This window comes from Perognathus longimembris, chromosome 17 (genome assembly GCF_023159225.1).
Source record: "Perognathus longimembris pacificus isolate PPM17 chromosome 17, ASM2315922v1, whole genome shotgun sequence".
Taxonomy (NCBI): domain Eukaryota; kingdom Metazoa; phylum Chordata; class Mammalia; order Rodentia; family Heteromyidae; genus Perognathus; species Perognathus longimembris.
The window spans coordinates 51596612-51614479 of record NC_063177.1 but is presented as its reverse complement, the minus strand read 5'-3'; the positions used below and the strand labels follow the sequence as shown (position 1 = coordinate 51614479).

The following is a 17868-nucleotide window of genomic DNA, read 5'->3' as shown; positions in this document are numbered from 1 at the left end:
TGAGATTGGGGGAAATTTTCTGCAATAACTCTATTGAAAATATGTTGTAGCCCTCTGCTCTGGTATTCGCTCCTTCTTCTATTCCAATTATGTGCAGATTATATCTCTTGTCTTTGTCCACTAGCTCCTGGATTAGTCTGCCCTGGAGTTTTACCGTTTCTTGGATTGTGGTAATTTTCTGGTCCTTATCGGCTGCATTGTCATCCAAAAGAGAGATTCGGGGATTCAATATGATCAATTCTTTGTGATGTGGCTTCAAGTGTGGAGTTTATGGATGTCAGGGAGCTATTTATGGTTGCCAGATCAGCTCTGATTATGGAAATTTCTTCCTTTAAAGAGTTGTATTTTAAATATTTTTTCATGCACTTCACTTCTCAGGATGTTAAGGTCTTCTTTAACGGAGGATTGCACGTATCCATTTTGCTTCCATTTCTTTCTTGACTTCCTGAAGGTCCTTCGAGACTTCCATTCTAAACTCCTGGAATTGTTTTCTGAATTCGTTCCTGAGGCTTTCCATCATTTCTGCTATCATAGCCTCAGTTGTTTTTTTTATTCCCCATCTCCTCTTCAGTCATACTACTTTTTGGAGCGGGCGAGTTGGCTTGACCTTTCATGAAGTTTGTAATATTTCTTTGTGATTTGCGCATCTGGAGATCTGTAGGTGGCTTCCTTGGGTTGGCTTTGTGCTGGTTCCCGCTGGTCCATCAGTGGAGACTTGTTTGTGTCCTGGCTCTGGGTTTGAGTTTCGCTGTTGAACTTTACTGCCCAATGGGTGAATGTGACCGTCTCGGTTGTTCCTGGGGTGGTCACCCTCACTGCACTTGCGGGTGGGTAGGTTCTGTGTCTTTCTGTGCAGGACTGTGTCCTGCCGCTGTGCTGTGCTGACCCTAGCGTGCCCCTGATGGGGGTTTGTGGGTCGCTGATTCAGCGTGGCGTGGAGACTTTTCTCTTCTTTGATTCTTTTTCCCACTCGGTACCATGGTCAGAGGAGCTCACCTCTCAGACTGAGAATTGCCGCTGAGGGGCGGCTATGCCCACCTGTGTGGATTGCTCCTGTCGGAGCAGCTGTTGCTGTTGAGGGGCGGCCCGCCCACCTGTGCGTAGTGCGTCTATCAGAGCGGGTGTTGTAGTTTTGCCCGCTTGTGCGCTCCTGTGGAGGGTTGGGCAGGAGATCTTCCTGCTGGAGGACTAGCACGCTGGCCCACACTGGCCCTCCGGGGGGGGCATGTGCATGTGCACTCTAGTGCTTCCTTTGGGGGCGTGCTGGCCCGAGTTGTTGGAGGGTGCTTGTGCCCTCTCGCGAGTCTGCTGTGTGTGTGGGGGGGGGCGGTATGCGTGGACCCCAGCAGGTTCAAGTGTCTGGGCACGGGTTGGTGCCTAAAGACTCTCTGCGCCTCCGCTGTGGGGGGGGGGCATTTGCACGGGCCCAGGTGTTCCTGCTGGGCTGGTATTGCTCACCAGCAAACCTGTGACTGTTGTTCAAAAAGTCCACGAGGACCAGGTGCCTCAGGTGGGGGCTTCCAATGCCTACCAGTCCCCGGGGCCCTGCTGGGGAGGGGGCAGGACTGGTGTGGCCAGGTTCAGGCTCCTCAGCTGGTCCCGGTCACTTTGTTGGGCGCTGTTCCGCCTCTGCTAGTTCCTGTGTCCTCCCAGAGGCTGTAGGGTCCTAGAGCCGTCAGATATGGGGCTCCTTTGTTCCCTCGGGGTAGGAGGGGGAGGGAGGGAGTTCTAGCTTCTTTGCAGAGTTTGGGTCTCTGCTAGAGCTGGTCTCCTGTTGGGGGGGGCAATGGGGAACTTACTGGTCCTGGATTGTGTGTGTGTCCCGCGCAGCTGTGGGCTTTTCGGGGCTGGGGTGTGGTGATCCGTCATTTGGTGGTGCCGGTCCTGGCTCTCCCCGTCCAGCTCTCCCCATCTGCACCGCCCGGTTCCCCTGCCGTTCTCGGTTCCCCGCCGTTTGATCCCGCACCTCTGGTCTCACGCCGCCGTCTGTCTCGGTCGGTCTGCGCTCCGTCTGGGGTCGGTGGAGCTCCTGCTGTCTGAACTTTGCACTCCTGGCTTGACTTTTCGGCTGTTGTTTCTCTGGTCGCTGACGGTCTGCGGTCCCATTTGCCGGTGCCGGGTCCCATTCCCAGCCTTGCCCTGTTCGGGCCAGGGTCGGCGGGGTGTGTGTGTGTGTGTGTACCCTGGAGATTTTCTGGCTCCATGCAGGTTATAGGCTCTTCTTTTTTTTGTTCTTTTTCGTTTCTTGTGTTCCTCTGTTGCTTCTGGTTGTTGGGTTTGTTGGATTCTTGATGGGGTGTTGGGTGCTGGAGTTCCCAGCTCACTATTCGGTTGGAGCGAATTGGGGTGCCTCCCTACTGTGACGGTGCCATCTTCCTCTCCCCTGTTTTTGTTTTTTGCTCAAGGTTAGCACTCTCCTTGAGCCACAACTCTATTTCTAGATTTTCAGTGGTTAATTGGAAACAAGCATCTCACGGATTTTCCTGCCCAGGCTAGCTTCAAGCCACGATTCTCACCTCTCAGCCTCCATGTAGCTAGGATTACAGGCATGAGCCACCAGCTTCCGGCTTAAGATACTCTATTTTTTAAAACAGATCCCCACACTAAACTTCTGGCTCATTTTTCCATTATACAATCTACAAATATTTGCTCAGTGCTGAGGCATATGCTTTAGCAACATGTTAGAAAAGCAAATAAAAGTCTTTAGAAAACAAGGGATGGACTGGAGGTGAGGCCTTAGTGGTAGAGTGCTTGCACCAGCAAGTGTGCAAGGTCCTGAGGTCAAACCCCAGTACCACCACCAAAAAGAAGAAAAAAAAAAAGCCAAGGAAGCAAAACAAAAATATCCATAGGAAACAAATAGCATCCATGGGGACACAGATTAGAGGCCTTCCATCATCTCTGCTTCTGTTCACAGACATTGCAAAGTTAGCAGTAATTAGGTGAAGTGGCCCCCCAAATCCTTCCATTCAAGCTACACTTGCACCTCCCAGTTGTGCACGGGGACTAGCAGTGGCCCAGGCTGCTGAGCGAAGCTCTGTCATCTCTCCTGACACACGCGGTGAGCAGGGCGCGGCCATGCTGCCCTCCACGTGTGGCCGAGCTCCTGGATTTGTTCATGACGTCACGGAACAGAGGGGCGGCCTCTGCAACCCGTTGAAAGTAGAAGTGCATCAATCACACACGTGCATCTCTCTGCCTCAACCATCCCGCCAAGGACACCGCTCGCTGGCCCCCATCTGCCGGGTGAGTGATTCTCTTCATCTGGCCTTGATCCCTTCTGCAGTAGGAGGCTTCCATATGCAATCAATGAAATTAAGTGCAATTAACGACCCATGGGCTCCATCATTCGTGACATGCATCAAGGTTTGCTCACTCAACTCATCATCATCAGAGCCACTCTCTCCTCCAATACATTTAAAAAAAAAATCGGGGCTGGGGATATGGCCTAGTGGCGAGAGAGCTTGCCTCGTATACATGAGGCCCTGGGTTCGATTCCCCAGCACCACATAAACAGAAAACAGCCAGAAGTGGCGCTGTGGCTCAAGTGGCAGAGTGGAGTGCTAGCCTTGAGCAAAAAGAAGCCAGGGACAGTGCTCAGGCCCTGAGTCCAAGGCCCAGGACTGGCCAAAACAAAACAAAACAAAACAAAACAAAATCAATGATAGTAAGTCATCACCTGTGGGACGTGCCTGGGCATGTCACATCAGAAAGAGGCAATTAGCTGGCCCCGCCTGTTTCCCAGTCCTGGGGCTACGTGGCTGTTAGGCCGCAACCCGGAAAGGCGGTCCTAGTTGGCCCTGCCTGTCTTCCGGCCCCAGGGTCACATGTGGCTATTATGCGGAACCGGAAAGGTTCTAGCTGGCCCCGCCTCTCAGCCTTGGGACCACGTGTGGCCAAGATGGCGCCTGGTGGTGAACTCGGAGGCGGTCCTGTGGGCTGTGACGTAGAATTAGGCCGCCTCTTAGGATTGGTCCCTCGGCCCTCCATCCTTGATGGACAGCTCAGGCCGCTCCTCACAGTCCCTAGATAGGTGCGCGTATACCCCTCCCCTTCCTGCCACTCTCTGACCTATTTAAGAGTAGAGCTTATTTCAATAAAGCAAGATGTGCTCAAGACTCTCCCAGACTCGTCTGATTGTCCTCCAGTGAGGGGGGGGCTGGGTGTGGGCGGTCTGTCGACCCTTCTCCTTTCTTGGCCTGCCCCAGTCGGGGCGAGCTTCCCCCTCTCTCCCGCAGGTCAGGAGAGCGCTGGGGGCCAAAGACCCTGACAATCACCTGCCAATGTGAAAGGCAATACCACATGGTATCTGCCTGGCTCAGTTAGGGTTCCTTTTAATCTAAGCTTTTCATCTTCTGACTGGGGAAAGCAACAGATACATGCTCTGATCACCCTTAGCCCCTGTGTCAAGACACAGTCGGCATCTGAGATGTCAGGCACAGCCGCAGGCTGACTCTACTGACATCAGCATTTACTGCTTATTCTCATCCCAGGAGAAGTCTTCTGATTTTGAGTGTGAGACCCGGTTTAACACTGAGGCTTTGGAACCATAGGTGACAATCCACAAAACCAGTTTGGCTTCTGGATGCACCCTGGGAACTTCCATCTGCCCCACTCTGACAGATACCAAGTCATCCACTTCATCCCGGATACTTGTTTACAAGGATGCACAAGATAACAGTCCTCTCTGAACACATGCAAGCCTCTGCAACAATTGTTTCAGTTTTGCTACTGATACATTTTTTTTTCTGTTACTGTTGGTGGGCAGAATCCATTCCAAATTACGACCCTTCTGGCTCTGCAGCCAGCAAGACCATTAGGACTGCTGTTCAGCAGCAGACAGTGCCTGCCAGTGCTATAGCTCAATTAAGGGCAATGCCTGCTAGGGCTGTAGCTCAATTACAGGCAGTGCCTGCCAGTGTTGTTGGAGCTCATCAGCAGGCAACACTTTCTAGTTCACGTTAGCGTTCTCCTATTAAATGATATGACACAGTCTCATTCCTTATGATGACTCTCACCGTCGTCAATGGGCCTGATTTGTAGATTCAAAGGCAGAGGCTCGGGGGGGTGGGCTTATGCAGACTGTCTCACAGGGATGCAGCTTGTGAATGGATGAGAGTCCCTGTCTCTCTGACCCCATCGTCTGCTTCCCGACGCACCTGACTCTCTACACCTGAGCAAATGCACCTCCAAGTATCCCAACGAGGCCCACCTGACACCTGAGCTGGGGGAATCCCTGCTGCTACGGGGCTCAGCATTTCTGGAGTTGGCATCTGTGATCTGGGAACTGGCCTCCCACCCCCCGCCTCGTCCCTCCCCTCCCCTCCTCGTCCTCCCTCGCTGCAGCCCCTGCGCCTCCTCCCTCCTCCCTCGCGAGGACGTTCTCCCGCTCTCAGCTCTGCCAAGGGTTGACGTCTTTTTCTTTTTGCTGAATAACCAAGAGCAGGAAACATCCCTGCTAGAAGGGGAAGTGACCAAGTCAGAAGCTCAAAGGGGGAGACCTGGACACGCCACAGGAGGCCAGCCTGGGCTCCCGCGGTCCTTCCAGCCTCCGGCTGCGATCTGTGCTCGCCGCCCACTGTCGCTGAGCCCGGGCGGGGAGGAGGACGCGCCAGCAGGGCCATGTGGCTGCCCCCGGCCCTGCTTCTTCTGGGTCTCCCCGGTGAGTACGGCTCGGGCCCGGGGACTTGGTGCTGCCGGAACAGGGGTGGAGGTGTGTCCTGACTTCAAGGAGAGCTGTCACCCAGGAAAGCCACAGGTGGCTCTGCTGAACCATTTGGCCAAAGGGCACTGGGTCCTCCATCACGACAGGCAGGCACCAGGCCCTCGGGACATGAAAGGGAAAGAGAACTGGCTCGGGCCATTGAAAGAAAGCCCGGGGTGGCCTAATAGGAGAGAGACACACATGCGTGCAAGGACCGATGGTGGGAGGCCCCGGTGTGTGCAGGATGCTTCGGGGACTGGTTAGATGCGAGGTTGGGAATGCATTTCTGCACCACCCAGGCCCTGGATTGTGTCTGAGTTCAGTGACCTCTAGCTGCTCCCTCCCTAATCCCAACACAAGGCCCCCTAGAGGGTAAGCAGGAAGCCTTGGGTGAGCTGTGGCAGGGCTTGAGCATTTGCCCATGTATACACACACACACACACACACACACACACACACGCATGCACAACACACATGCCGGCTTGCAGTCGTACCGCATCCACGGCTCCTGGGTCACACATTTGTTCACGTATGCATTCAGGCACACGCACAAGCTCTCACACTAAGGAGCCTGCGGTTTTGTGTCATCGAGACTATTGGTGCAAGGATTTTGTACACGCGGCAACCCTCCCTGAAGGACTGACGCGATTTCAGAGAACAGTATTTATTTCAGTCACAAAATGTGAAAAACTGAGCTGGGCGCTGGTGGCTCACGCCTGTCATCCCAGCTACTCTGTAGGCTGAGGTCTGAGGCTCAAGGTTTGAAGGCAGCGCAGGCAGGTAAGCCTGGGAGACTCTAATGTCAAATAGCCGGAAGTGGGGCTGTGGCTCAAGTAGTAGAGCGCTCGCCTTCCTTGAGTGAAAAAGCTCAGGTCTGGTTATAGAGTGGCCGTCTCTCTCTTAGCAACCCTTCTCCTAATGGACACCTGTGTCTATCTTTAAGATATTTTTCTGTGTTGTTTTATCAGTTAATGGCATAGCAAACATGTTTAACACAATCCAAGCGCACCCTTTAGTATCAGTCCAAATCCCCGTTAGTGACAGCTGGGGTTTTTGAATGTTGACCGTGACATGGGGACTGCATTGTCAGTCAGGGTAGAGACTCTTGTCTTAGGTTTGAAATGATCACAGCTGTGATCATGATGACAAGCTTCTTGCCAAAACACTGTGGATAACTTTGTTGCTAGGACTAAGTGTAGGAAGACAGAGGGGAAATAAGCAGAGAATTTCTGCAGCTGGGTGCCAGTGGCTCATGCCTCTAATCCCAGCTACACAGGAGGCTGAGATCTGAGGATCACTGTTCAAAGCCAGCCTGGGCAAGAACGTCTGTGAGACTCTTATGTCTACTAAATTACCAAAATAAAAAAAAGAGCCAGAAGTGGAGCTGTGGCTCAAGCGATAGAGCACTAGCCTTGGGCACAAGAGCTCAGGGGCAGCTCTCAGGCCCATAGTTCAAGACCCAGGACCAGCATACACACACACACACACACACACACACACACACACACACACACACACACAGAATCTGTTCTTTGTGAATAAGCATCCTAATAAGGAACACCAGAACACAGACAGCTGACGCAAAATATCAGCCCCCACCCCCTCAGCTTCCAGTGAAGGGCAGCGGAGCGTGAGGAGGAAGCAGCTCTGGGAGGGAGAACAGAACGATGCTCTGAAGTCTGGGCTGGTGGCTCGCGCCGGGAATCAATAGCTACTCAGGAAGCTGAGATCTGAGGACCGTAATCCAAAGCCACCCTAGGCAGTAACGTCTCTGATGTGCAGTGAACCACCAAGAAGCCAGAAGTGGCAAGTGGCACAGCACCTGCCTTGAGCAGAAAAAGCTAAGGACAGCATCCAGACTCTGACTTTATGACAATCCCTGCTTCCCTTCTGCCCCCACCAAAAAAAAAAAAGTCTGGGCAATGAAGGAGGTGGGGAAGGGGGCCAAGGGGAGGGCAGGTATGGAAGGAGGGCTTTCCAGAGAGGAGAACGTACAGCATTCTGGAAGAGACCATCAGGAACAGGGGAAGAAAAGAGTAGAGATGACTTCGAGTCTAGAACCAGGGGCAGAGGGTGGCGGGGAGCGGTGTGAAACCCAGCTTCCAAGAAGACTTGGATGCTAAATGGAAGGAATTCGGATCTCACTGCGGCAGCGTGAGGTGACTGGAAAGCCCTGTGTGCGGGTGGCTGGGGCGGCTGACAGGGGTGGCAGTCTTGTGTCCAACTCCAGCAGCGATACGGAGAGATCGAGGACACTCTAGACTTCTCCGGGTGCTGCCGTTGCCACCCGGGAACAGGACAAGGGCTGTCACCGAGAAAGTCGCTCCCAGATGACTGGAATGGGCACGATGTGTCCAGGCCCTTCTGACAGCCCGTGTGAGACAGAAGATGGAGGGGTCATCTTGCAAATAAGGAAGTAAGACTCAGGGAGGCTGAGCAACTCGCAGGGTTTCCCAACCACGCTTGGTCTTTCTGTGCGCAGAGCAGTCACTTTTTCCCCCCGCTCTGGGGTGCTGACCCCCTGGGCCGTGACGGCAGAGGCGGTTCTGGGGGGGCTGACAACCAGTCCCTCGGCTGTGGAGGGTGAAGGAGAGGAGAGGAGGGATGGAGTCGTTAGCCAAAAAGCACAAGGTCAGTTCTGCTACTCGAGCACTTGAGCACTAGTTTCCATCCGCTGCTGCAACGGATTACCACGCACTTGGCGGCTTAGAACAAATTCATTAATGTTGTGGGCTGAAGACGGGGATGGTAAGCAGGCTGAAGTCAAGACTGTATGCTTTCTGGCAGCTCGAGGGGGCAGTATTTCCCCTTTCCTTTCCCAGAAGTTATTTGCTTCACTTGGCTTGTGGCCCCCTCCTCCATCTTCAACCTCACTCTCTTTTTTTGGCCAGTCCTGGCCTTGGACTCAGGGCCTGAGCACTGTCCCTGGCTTCTTCCCGCTCAAGGCTAGCACTCTGCCACTTGAGCCACAGTGCCGCTTCTGGCCGTTTTCTGTATATGTGGTGCTGGGGAATCGAACCTAGGGCCTCGTGTATCCGAGGCAGGCACTCTTGCCACTAGGCTATATCCCCAGCCCCTTTAACCTCACTCTCAACCTTCTCTCACTCATAAGGCTCCACGGGACTTTCCAGGACAATATCTTTGTCTCAAAGCCTTCATTTAGATCTGCAGAGAGTCGCTTCCCCCGGGCCCCCCGCCCCGCCGGGTGGGGGGGGGGACGGTGTTCCCGGTTCAGGTAGCTTCCACATCGGTATCCGCAGAGGATCCTTCTGTTGACCACAGACCTGCTCCACAGCACAGAGAGCCCAGCCTCAGCCTGAGGCCAGGAGACAGTCCAGAGACTCTTCCAGTGTGGTTCTCTACACCTTTGTCCACTTCCGTGTGACCGAGGAATGAGCAATCAGGGCACATCTGTATTTAGTCAGGCCAGCAGCACCAACTTCCGCTCTCTCTACCTGTCAGCCGCCATCAGGCCTTGTTGCTCGGTCCCCACTAGACAGAGAAATCCATCGAAGCGTAGATCCGGTGTGTATCTGGAAAGAGTAGCCTGAAGCTAAGGGAAGAATCTGAGCTACAAATATGGCCATGGGATCACCAGGAGTCAGCCAATCATTGAAACCAGGGGAACAGAACGACACTCTCTGTGGGGGTCATATAATACCAGAGGAGAAGAAAGTGCGAGAGCTACTCCGGAGGCTGAGGTCTGAGAATCCCAGTTTGAAGTTGGCCTGGGAAAGGAAATCCAGGAGACTCTTATCTTCAATTAACCAAGAATCCAGAAGTAGAAGTGTGACTCAAGTGGTAGAGCACCAGCCTTGAATGAAGAAGGAGGAGGAAGAGGAGGGGGGAGAGGAGGAGGGGTGGACGAGGACAGGACGAGGAGGGAGGAAGGCCCTGGGTCTCCCCTGGGGGGGCGTGTGGAGCTGGCTCATGCCGACTCACCGAGCCCACGTGGACATTACATCTTCACGTCCCCCGACATCATCGAAACAACCAGATGGAAGCGTCTACACCACAGGAATGGCCAGCTGTGCTAAACTAAAGAGAGCTGCTTGTCAAGAACTTACCAACAACCCCCTGTCAGCCCCAGATTTAAAGCAAGAGGAAGAGAAGAATCACTTGGAGACGGAATGCTCAGAAAAGAGGGCAGAGAGGATATAGCATTGAGAGGACAAGGAGAAGTTGGCCCCAAACCATTGTCGTCACATGCTGCAATCAGACCCCCAGGGTCGGGGGGGGGCAAGGCCTGGGGAGGCCGGGACACTGTGCCCGAGGGGCCTGTGCCCCAGAGCAGGTGGTATTGGGGGGGGCTGCAGTGTCTGGGCCTCTCCTCCAGTCCCTGGACACGGGCCTGGCCCAGGGCAGCAGCAACTTTGTCTTGAATTTTCTTTTCCAGGCTGTCTGGCCATTCAAGGCCCAGGGTCTGTGAGAGGCTCGGAGGAGGGGTCAGTGACTATCCAGTGTCGCTACGACCCGAGATGGAAAGCCTATAATAAGTGGTGGTGTCGGGGCAGAACCTGGCACACCTGCCAGATTCTCGTTCGAACCAGGGGGTCAGAGGAGGAAAAGAAGAACGAGCGGGTGTCCATCAGGGACGATCAGAGCAACTGCTGGTTCACGGTGACCATGGAGAGGCTCAGGCGCGAGGACGCAGACACGTACTGGTGTGGGATCCAGAGAACTGGAACAGACCTGGGGATACGCATTACAGTGACTGTTGGCCCGGGTAAGAACATTCTCGTCGGTACCAGGAGGTGCTGGCACTCGGGATGCAAAGTTCTTCCTCTTCTTCCTCAAGGGAGAGAGCCTTTGAAGCAGACAGACAGACAGGGGAGAGGGAGGTAGAGAGAGATAAGGGAGAGCAGAAGGCCAGGCCCAGTCACCACAATCCCCTGCGGTCTCTCCTAGTGGACGCATGGAGGATCAGGTATAGGGGTGGAGGCAGGGCCCAGACCTCATCCTGGGTGCTCCAGAGTTCAGCCCTGCCATCCTGGGGCTCCATAGCCCGGGCTCTTTACATCCTCCCACTGGAGCCCTGGGTGGCCTTGGATGGTCTTGGGGCAGCAGTCTGGGAAGCAGCCAGTTTCTAGAACTTACTTTAAGAACCTGTCATACTCTGGGGTCCTGAAGGGCTGGGCTAGCCCAGGGCCTCGGTGTCCAATCCCTCTGCAGAGTGTCCCTGGCACGGTGCCTCTCCTCTCTTGAGCACTGGCTTCTGCTCTCCCTGGTTGCAGAAGATGAGCCAGGGGCAGGTGAGAGACCAGGGGAGGTGTAATAAGTGGGTGCATGCGAAAGGAAGGCATCTGCGCTCCTCTCCGGCTGCCCCGGCTCCTCTGTCCTGCCTCAACCCCATTGAAGGGCTCTGGGACCTTCCCTCTGCAGTGGCTGGGGCCTGGAAGCAACGTTCTTCACTTCCGCCCAGCAGGTCCTCAGCCCAGAGTCCACACAGGTAGGCAGAGCCCCAACACTGACATTCCCCAAAGCCCTTGTGTTGCTAGGATCTGAAGCAGAGAGACGCCAGAGTAAAGTGGCATCTGGAAAGAGACACTCCAGCAAGACTTTCCAAGGAGCCGCGTTCGGTGGCTCCTGTCTGTCATCCTAGCTACTCCGGAGGCTCAGATAGGAGGATCACAGTTTGAAGCTAGCCTGGCAGGAAAGCCTGGAAGATTCCTATTTCCAACGAACCAGTAAAACCCAAGAGTAGAGGTGTGGCTCAAGTGGTAGAGCGCCAGCCTTGATTTAAAACAAACAAACAAAAAGCTAAGTGAGAGCACAAGGTCCTGAGTTCAAGCCCCAAGTACTGGCACACACACACACGCACGCACACACACACACACACCCCACAACGTTACTATTTCTTTGGCACACTTGAGAATGATGGCACAATGGCTGTATTGAGAACCCGACGATACCCCTGAAGCCTGGGCACAGTAGTCAAAGAGACAACCGTTGCTTGGGCCACAGGAAGGCTGGTCTTGCGTGGGGGGCCGGCGGGGTGAGGGTGGCAATGTGAGCCACGTGTGACTGTTTAATAACTGGGGCCCAACTCTGCCTCTGCCAGAGGAAGGGAGCACCACGGACTCCAAACCACTGGTCCGAACAACCGCACACAGCAATTCCGAGGTGTCGTTTGGATTGTACAGTAGGTGAGTCATGGGGTCCTGTCTCCTGCCCCCATGGGGGATGGTGAGAAGAGGTTCCTGGAGGGCGGGGGTGTCTTGAAGGTGGGGCTCTGGGCCGGGGTTCTCGGCTGGGCTGAAATGGCTGAGGGCGGCAGGTATGGAGGTGCCCTGGGCTCTGATGGTCACATCTCCCCCAGGTCCTACTACATGCTCCTGGTGTTTGTGAAGGTGCCCATCTTGCTGGTCGTGGCTGGCGCCGTCCTCTGGTTCAAGGGGGGCTCGGAGGTTCCCTCAGATGGCACCGTCTTCTGGTTGAAGGGGGACTTGGAGGCTCCCTCAGGAGCCGTGGGGACAGCTCGCCGCGGGAACTGGAACTCTGAATTTCTGACCAAAGACAGAAGCGCGCAGCCTTCCCACCTGGACCCCGAATCCAGAGGAAGCCTGGGAGAAGCACCCCCCCAAGTTCTCAGAGGGCAGAGATAAGCCGGCCCGGGCCAGCTCCCAGCTTTACAGAAAGCTGGGTCTCCACTCAGACCCCACGGAGACGACAGGACGCGGGCATCGAGCACTTCCCGCCCGTGTCTTCGGATCCAGGCTGCTGGGACGGTGGATTGGGGTCCCCGCTGGACAGAAGGGTAGAGCCGCCCCTCCTCTGCTCGCCTGAGCACCCCACCCATGGTTTTCCATTTGTTTGTTTTGTGTGCTGGTCCTGGGACTTGAACTCTGGGCCAGAATTGCTGTCCTTCCGTTCTTTTTTGTTTGTTTTTCCTCGAGGGTTTTACTCTACCACTTGAGTCACAGCCTCCTCCCTTGTGGCTTTTTGGTGCTTACACAGAAGTGTCTTGTAGACTTTCCTGCCTGGGCTGGCTTCAAACTGTGATCCTCAGATCTCAGCCTCCTGGGTAGCTGGGCTTACAGATGTGAGCCACTAAGACCTGCCTCTAACGGTGTGTTTTTTAAAATCATGGTTTTTCCTTACGCTAACTATTAGGGTTTTGGTGGCTGTGAGTCTCTGGCAGTGGTAAACTCCTCCTCTTCTGTGTTTGGGGTGAGTTGCTGGTTCTGGGCAAGGATTGGGTGTTGTTCCCAAGACCAGCTCAGCTCAGTCCTCCCTCCTCCCCCGGGGCTTCCTGAGGGACAGAGCCTCTCCCCAAGACCTGCTGAACCTGGAGAGCTGCCTGGGGGAGCAAGGAGAACTGCCCCAGGGAACCGGCATCCTCTCTTTCAAATGATGTTTTAAACGAACTTGAGATTGTAAGTCACTACCATCGGTGGTTAAAACTGGGCCGTGGAACTTTGTTAGTAAGCATCTCACCACAAAATGACACACTTGCCGAGGGTGCTTCATGCCCTGCCGGTCAGGCAGCCCGGAAAGCAGGCTTCCTGCTGGGCACTGGTGGCTCCTGCCTGTAACCCCAGCGCCTCAGGAGTCGGGGAGCCAGCCGGCGGCGCAGGAAACCCCAAGAGACTCTGATCTCCAATGGACCACCAAAAAGCCAGAAGCAGAGCCCCGGTTTAAGCAGTAGAGGACTAGCCTTGAGCAAAACAGCTCAGAGACAGCGACCAGGCCCCGACTTCCAGCCCAGGATCAACACACACACACACACACACACACACACACACACACACACACACACACAGAGTTCTGACTACCTGCATTCCAGAACTCATCCACACTGGTTTTAGCACACATTGTCACCCACAGTTCCTAAGGGAAGAGCCCTTCTGCGCAGCTGCCCCAGAGAGGAAGTGCGGGCCCAGTTCAGGGGCAACAGAAGCCGGGTAGCACATACCCCAAAAGTGTCGACAGCCGGGGGAGGGGGGGCCTCTTATCATGGGCTTCTTCTTTTAACTGAGGGGTTTTTGTTGTTGCTGGGTTTTGTTTTTTTTTAATGCTTAACATGAAATCTTCCTGTTTAGCAAAGCTTTCCTTGTACCTTAAAAACGGTTCATGATAGGCACACTGAAGCAGACCTCTAGAACTTTCTCTAGCATGTTTTTCAAACTCTAAACTTTCTCAAGCTCCTTCCCTCACTTGACTGAGCCCCTGGCTACCACCAATTTACTTTTTTGCTTCTAGGAGTTTGTTGACTTCTGCTAAACATTGCACATAAACAGAATGATGCATTACTTGTCCTTCTGTGGCTCGTTTGCTTTGCTTAACCCCATGTCCTTAAGAGTCATCTATCTCCTAACATATGACAGAATTTCCCCTTTTTGAAGGCTGAATAATATTCTATTGTGTGGATGTGGATATATATATATATATATATATATATATATATATATATATATATATATACTGTTTGGTAGTTACCAACAAACCTTTGTTTTGGGTGACAAGAGAGGAGGAAGAGGAGGAGGAAGGGGGAGGAGGAGGAGGAAGAGACAGGGGAGGGGGAAAGAAAGAGAGAGGAGGAAGAGGAGGCCTGTGGAGAAGGAACTTGGCTTGTTTACTTCTTCGTCCCAGGCTGAGGGCATCCTTGTACACAGCCAGTAAACAGATGCTAAGTAAGTGGGGAGGAACTGATTTTAGAAAGTGGGTGTAAGCCTGGAGCCAGTAGCTCACACCTGTAACCCTAGCTGCCCGGGAGGCTGAGATCTGAGGATGACCTCTCAAAGCCAGCCCGGGCAGGAAAGCAAGTGGTGAGACTCTTCCTCCAATAAACTACTCAGAAAAAGCCAGACGTGGGGCTGTGGCTCAACGGGTAGAACTCTGGCCTGGAGCAAAAGAAGCTCAGGGACAGCGCCCAGGCCCCAAGGTCCTAAGTTCCAGTCCCAGGACTGGCTAGAAGAAAGTAAATGGGTGTGGTTGACGGGGAGGGCTGTCTCTGAGAGAAGGATAAGCAATTGCATTAGAAGTGGCCCTGAGGCTGGGACGGAGGGAGTTGAGAAGGACAGAGCCGTGCTGCTCCTCAGGTTTTCCTTCACAAGTCTACACCACACACCCTCCAGTGGTTTCTGCTCCACATCTGGCAATGGCTGAGGGCATTTCTGGCTGTCACAATTGGTGTCTATATGGGCGTAACCTCTGACAGCTGCTAGAGGCTGGGGATCCCCAAAATACCCAACAGTGTGTACAATGACTACTGCAAGAAAACAATCCCACCCAAAGGTTAGCCAAGAGCCTTGTTCTTCCTAGGCAGGCGTTCTTGGTTACTTTTCCAGTGGAGCCTCGTGCTTTGCTTTACCCGGACTTCAAATGGAGACCCTTCTCCTGATGCCTCTCACAGAGCTGGGGTGACAGGTGTTCACCACCGATGCCTGGCTTATTGGTTAAGATGGGGTCTTCTTTTTTATTTTTGTCCATTGTGGGGCTTGAACTCAGGGCCTGAACACTGTCCCCGAGTTTTTGTTGCTCAAGGCTAGCTCTCCGTGCCACCGCTGGTTTTCAGGTGGTTAATTGGAGTCTCACAGACTCTCCTGCCCAGGCTCATTTTGAACTGTGATTCTCAGATCTCATCCTCCTGAGTAGCCGGGATTAGAAGCGTGAGCCACCAGCATCCGGCAGAATCTTAGTTTTGGCCCAAGCTGGCCTTGAATCTTGATCGTACAGGGATTACAAGCATGTAAAATGTGTAATATCCTGGGGACCAGGAGTGGAAAAACTGGGGGGAAATGAGGGAGAGGGTGACACTGTTCAAAAAGAAGTATACCTCATTACCTGACATGTAACTGGAACTCCTCCATACATCACATTTACAATAATGTTGTTTTTTTTTAAATAAAACATTTTAATGGTCTATTTGTCTTTGTTCTCTAATTTTTCTTCTTTTCTTTCATTTTCTTTTGCTGGTCCTGGGGCTAGAACTCTGAGTCTAGGCACTATCTCTGAGTTTCTTTTGTACAATGCTAGCACTCTACCACTTGAGCCACAGCGTCACTTCTGGCTTTTCCTGAGTAGTTTACTGGAGATAACAGTCTTACAGATTTTCCTGCCAGTGCTGGTTTTGAACCTCCATCCTCAGATCTCAGTCTTGTGAGTAGCTAGAATGACAGGCACCAGTATGAGCCACCAGTACCTGGTTTTCTCTAACTTTCCTACAGTGAATAGGCTTTCTCCTGTCGTTCTTAGTACTAATAATAACACTTCCATGCTTCTGAGCTCTAAGGCCCTGTGTGGCTGGCCTTGGCTTTCAGCTTCTTTTCTCTGCTGGGTGGGGGGTGGTAGGGGGATGGGAGCCAGCTCTCTTCCCTTGCGCCCATCCTCTTGGCTTGCTGGGTACCTTCCTGGTGTTTTGGGGCTCATTCACTCTTCCCTTGTGAGACTCCCCCTCATCTGAGTGCCAAGTTCAGAAAGCGTCCCTGACGCCCAGTGGCCCTCCTGTAGCGGGATGCGTGTGTGTGTGTGTGTGTGTGTGTGTGTGTGTGTGTGTGTGTGTCCCTTCCTCTGCTCCTGGACCCCAGCGCGTGGCCTCCTGTTGAAAGTTATGACATACCGTTGTAACCTGAAGCTCTTTCTCTTTTTTTTTGTTTTTTTTTTTGGCCAGTCCTGGGCCTTGGACTCAGGGCCTGAGCACTGTCCCTGGCTTCTTCCCGCTCAAGGCTAGCACTCTGCCACTTGAGCCACAGCGCCGCTTCTGGCCGTTTTCTGTATATGTGGTGCTGGGGAATCGAACCTAGGGCCTCGTGTATCCGAGGCAGGCACTCTTGCCACTAGGCTATATCCCCAGCCCCCTGAAGCTCTTTCTGCATGGTGTCCCCACTGCCGACTGCTGAAGGGAAGGCGAGAGGAAGGAAAGAAGGGAAGGGGGAGGGGGAGGGAGGGAAGAGAGAATAAAGGAATTAAAAAAGAAAGGAAGAAGAAAAGGAGGAGGGAAGGGAGGGAGGAAGACTCAAGGACCGGCTCTTAGCTACCATGAAACTGTCTGAGGACCTGAAAAGCAGGCCCGGCCCTTCCCGCCTAGGGCTGGCCCTCAGCCTGGGCTTCAGGGCCGTGCTGACGGCCTCTGATTGTGGGTGAATGTGTGACAGCCTAAGACCAATGGGAGAGCAACGGGGAAAAGGAAGACAGCCTGACAGAAGTGCAAGGACCCTTGGCCGGTTTGGGATCCAGGGGTGTGCAGTTCCACTTGTGGTCACACGGGGGCAACGTGTGCCAGCCCAGTCCCTGTGGTTGGGTCTTGAGTTTGCACAGTAAACTACGGATGTGTGAGAGCGAAACACAGAGACGCAGGCTTGAGGCCGTTCTTCTTTTTCTCCCCTTTGCCTTCTTTGTTTTGAGATAGGGGTTCACTATGTGGTCCAGTATTCTGTAATAATTGAGTTTGTGACAGCTGCTGTGTGGATGTTTTGCTTTGTCACATTTTATCCTTCCTGCAAATGTATGAAGAATTACAGGGCTGGCGCTGGTGGCTCCCGCCTGTCATCCTTGCCACTCAGGAGGCTGAGATCTGAGGACTGAGGTTGAAAGCCAGCGCAGGCAGGAAAGTCCATGAGACTCGACTCTTGGTTTACCAGCAAAAAGCCAGACGTGGAGGTGTGGCTCAGGTGGTAGAGTGCTTGGGAGAATAAGCTAAGGGGCGACTCCAAGGCCTTGAGTTCAAGTCTCAGTGCTGGCACACACACACACACACACACACACACACACACACACACACGAGTTAAAAGAATACTCTTTTCAAGCGGAGAGGGTGGTAAATGTAGGTTTTAAGCAGTGACAGCCTGGTTCTTTATTTGCTTCCAATTTTAAAATCTCTACTCAAGCAAACCACTGAGTTTTCCCACTGGAGACTGAGCAGCTGTCACCGTGACCCACCTTTTCTTACCCAGCGATGACACCTCCCATCCCCAAGCCCTTGAGTCCTCTAAGCTCCTTTGTGCTCACCGGCCATCAACGCCTGGCGCTTCATATACTGTGGGGTTGGGTGAATGTAGCAGGCATCGTTTAAATAATTTCTTTTTTTTTTGCCAGTCATGGGTCTTGAACTCAGGGCCTGAGCACTGTCCCTGGCTTCTTTTTTGCTCAAGGCTAGCACTCTACCACTTGAGCCACGGCGCCACCTCTGGCCATTTTCTATATATGTGGTGCTGGGGAATCGA

The 17868-nt window shown here is 53.4% G+C and overlaps 1 protein-coding gene across 1 annotated transcript; it reads left to right on the top strand.

Annotated features, from left to right (window-relative positions):
- Positions 1 to 5603: 5603 nt before the first annotated feature.
- Positions 5604 to 12309, top strand: LOC125366301 (CMRF35-like molecule 7). Its single transcript, XM_048366887.1, has 5 exons — positions 5604 to 5662; positions 10101 to 10448; positions 11766 to 11850; positions 12024 to 12111; positions 12157 to 12309. The coding sequence occupies exons 1-5, from the start codon at positions 5623 to 5625 to the stop codon at positions 12307 to 12309; spliced, it is 714 nt and encodes a 237-aa protein (XP_048222844.1). The 5' UTR covers positions 5604 to 5622.
- The last annotated feature ends 5559 nt before the right edge of the window (positions 12310 to 17868 follow it).

Bases quoted from the DNA above. Each gene is read 5' to 3' on its own strand.
- LOC125366301 (XM_048366887.1), top strand. From the start codon at position 5,623: ATGTGGCTGCCCCCGGCCCTGCTTCTTCTGGGTCTCCCCG. The intron at 11,851-12,023 runs GTGAGTCATGGG...CATCTCCCCCAG, and splicing joins TCGTTTGGATTGTACAGTAG to GTCCTACTACATGCTCCTGG. The intron at 12,112-12,156 runs GTTCCCTCAGAT...GGGGACTTGGAG, and splicing joins GGTTCAAGGGGGGCTCGGAG to GCTCCCTCAGGAGCCGTGGG.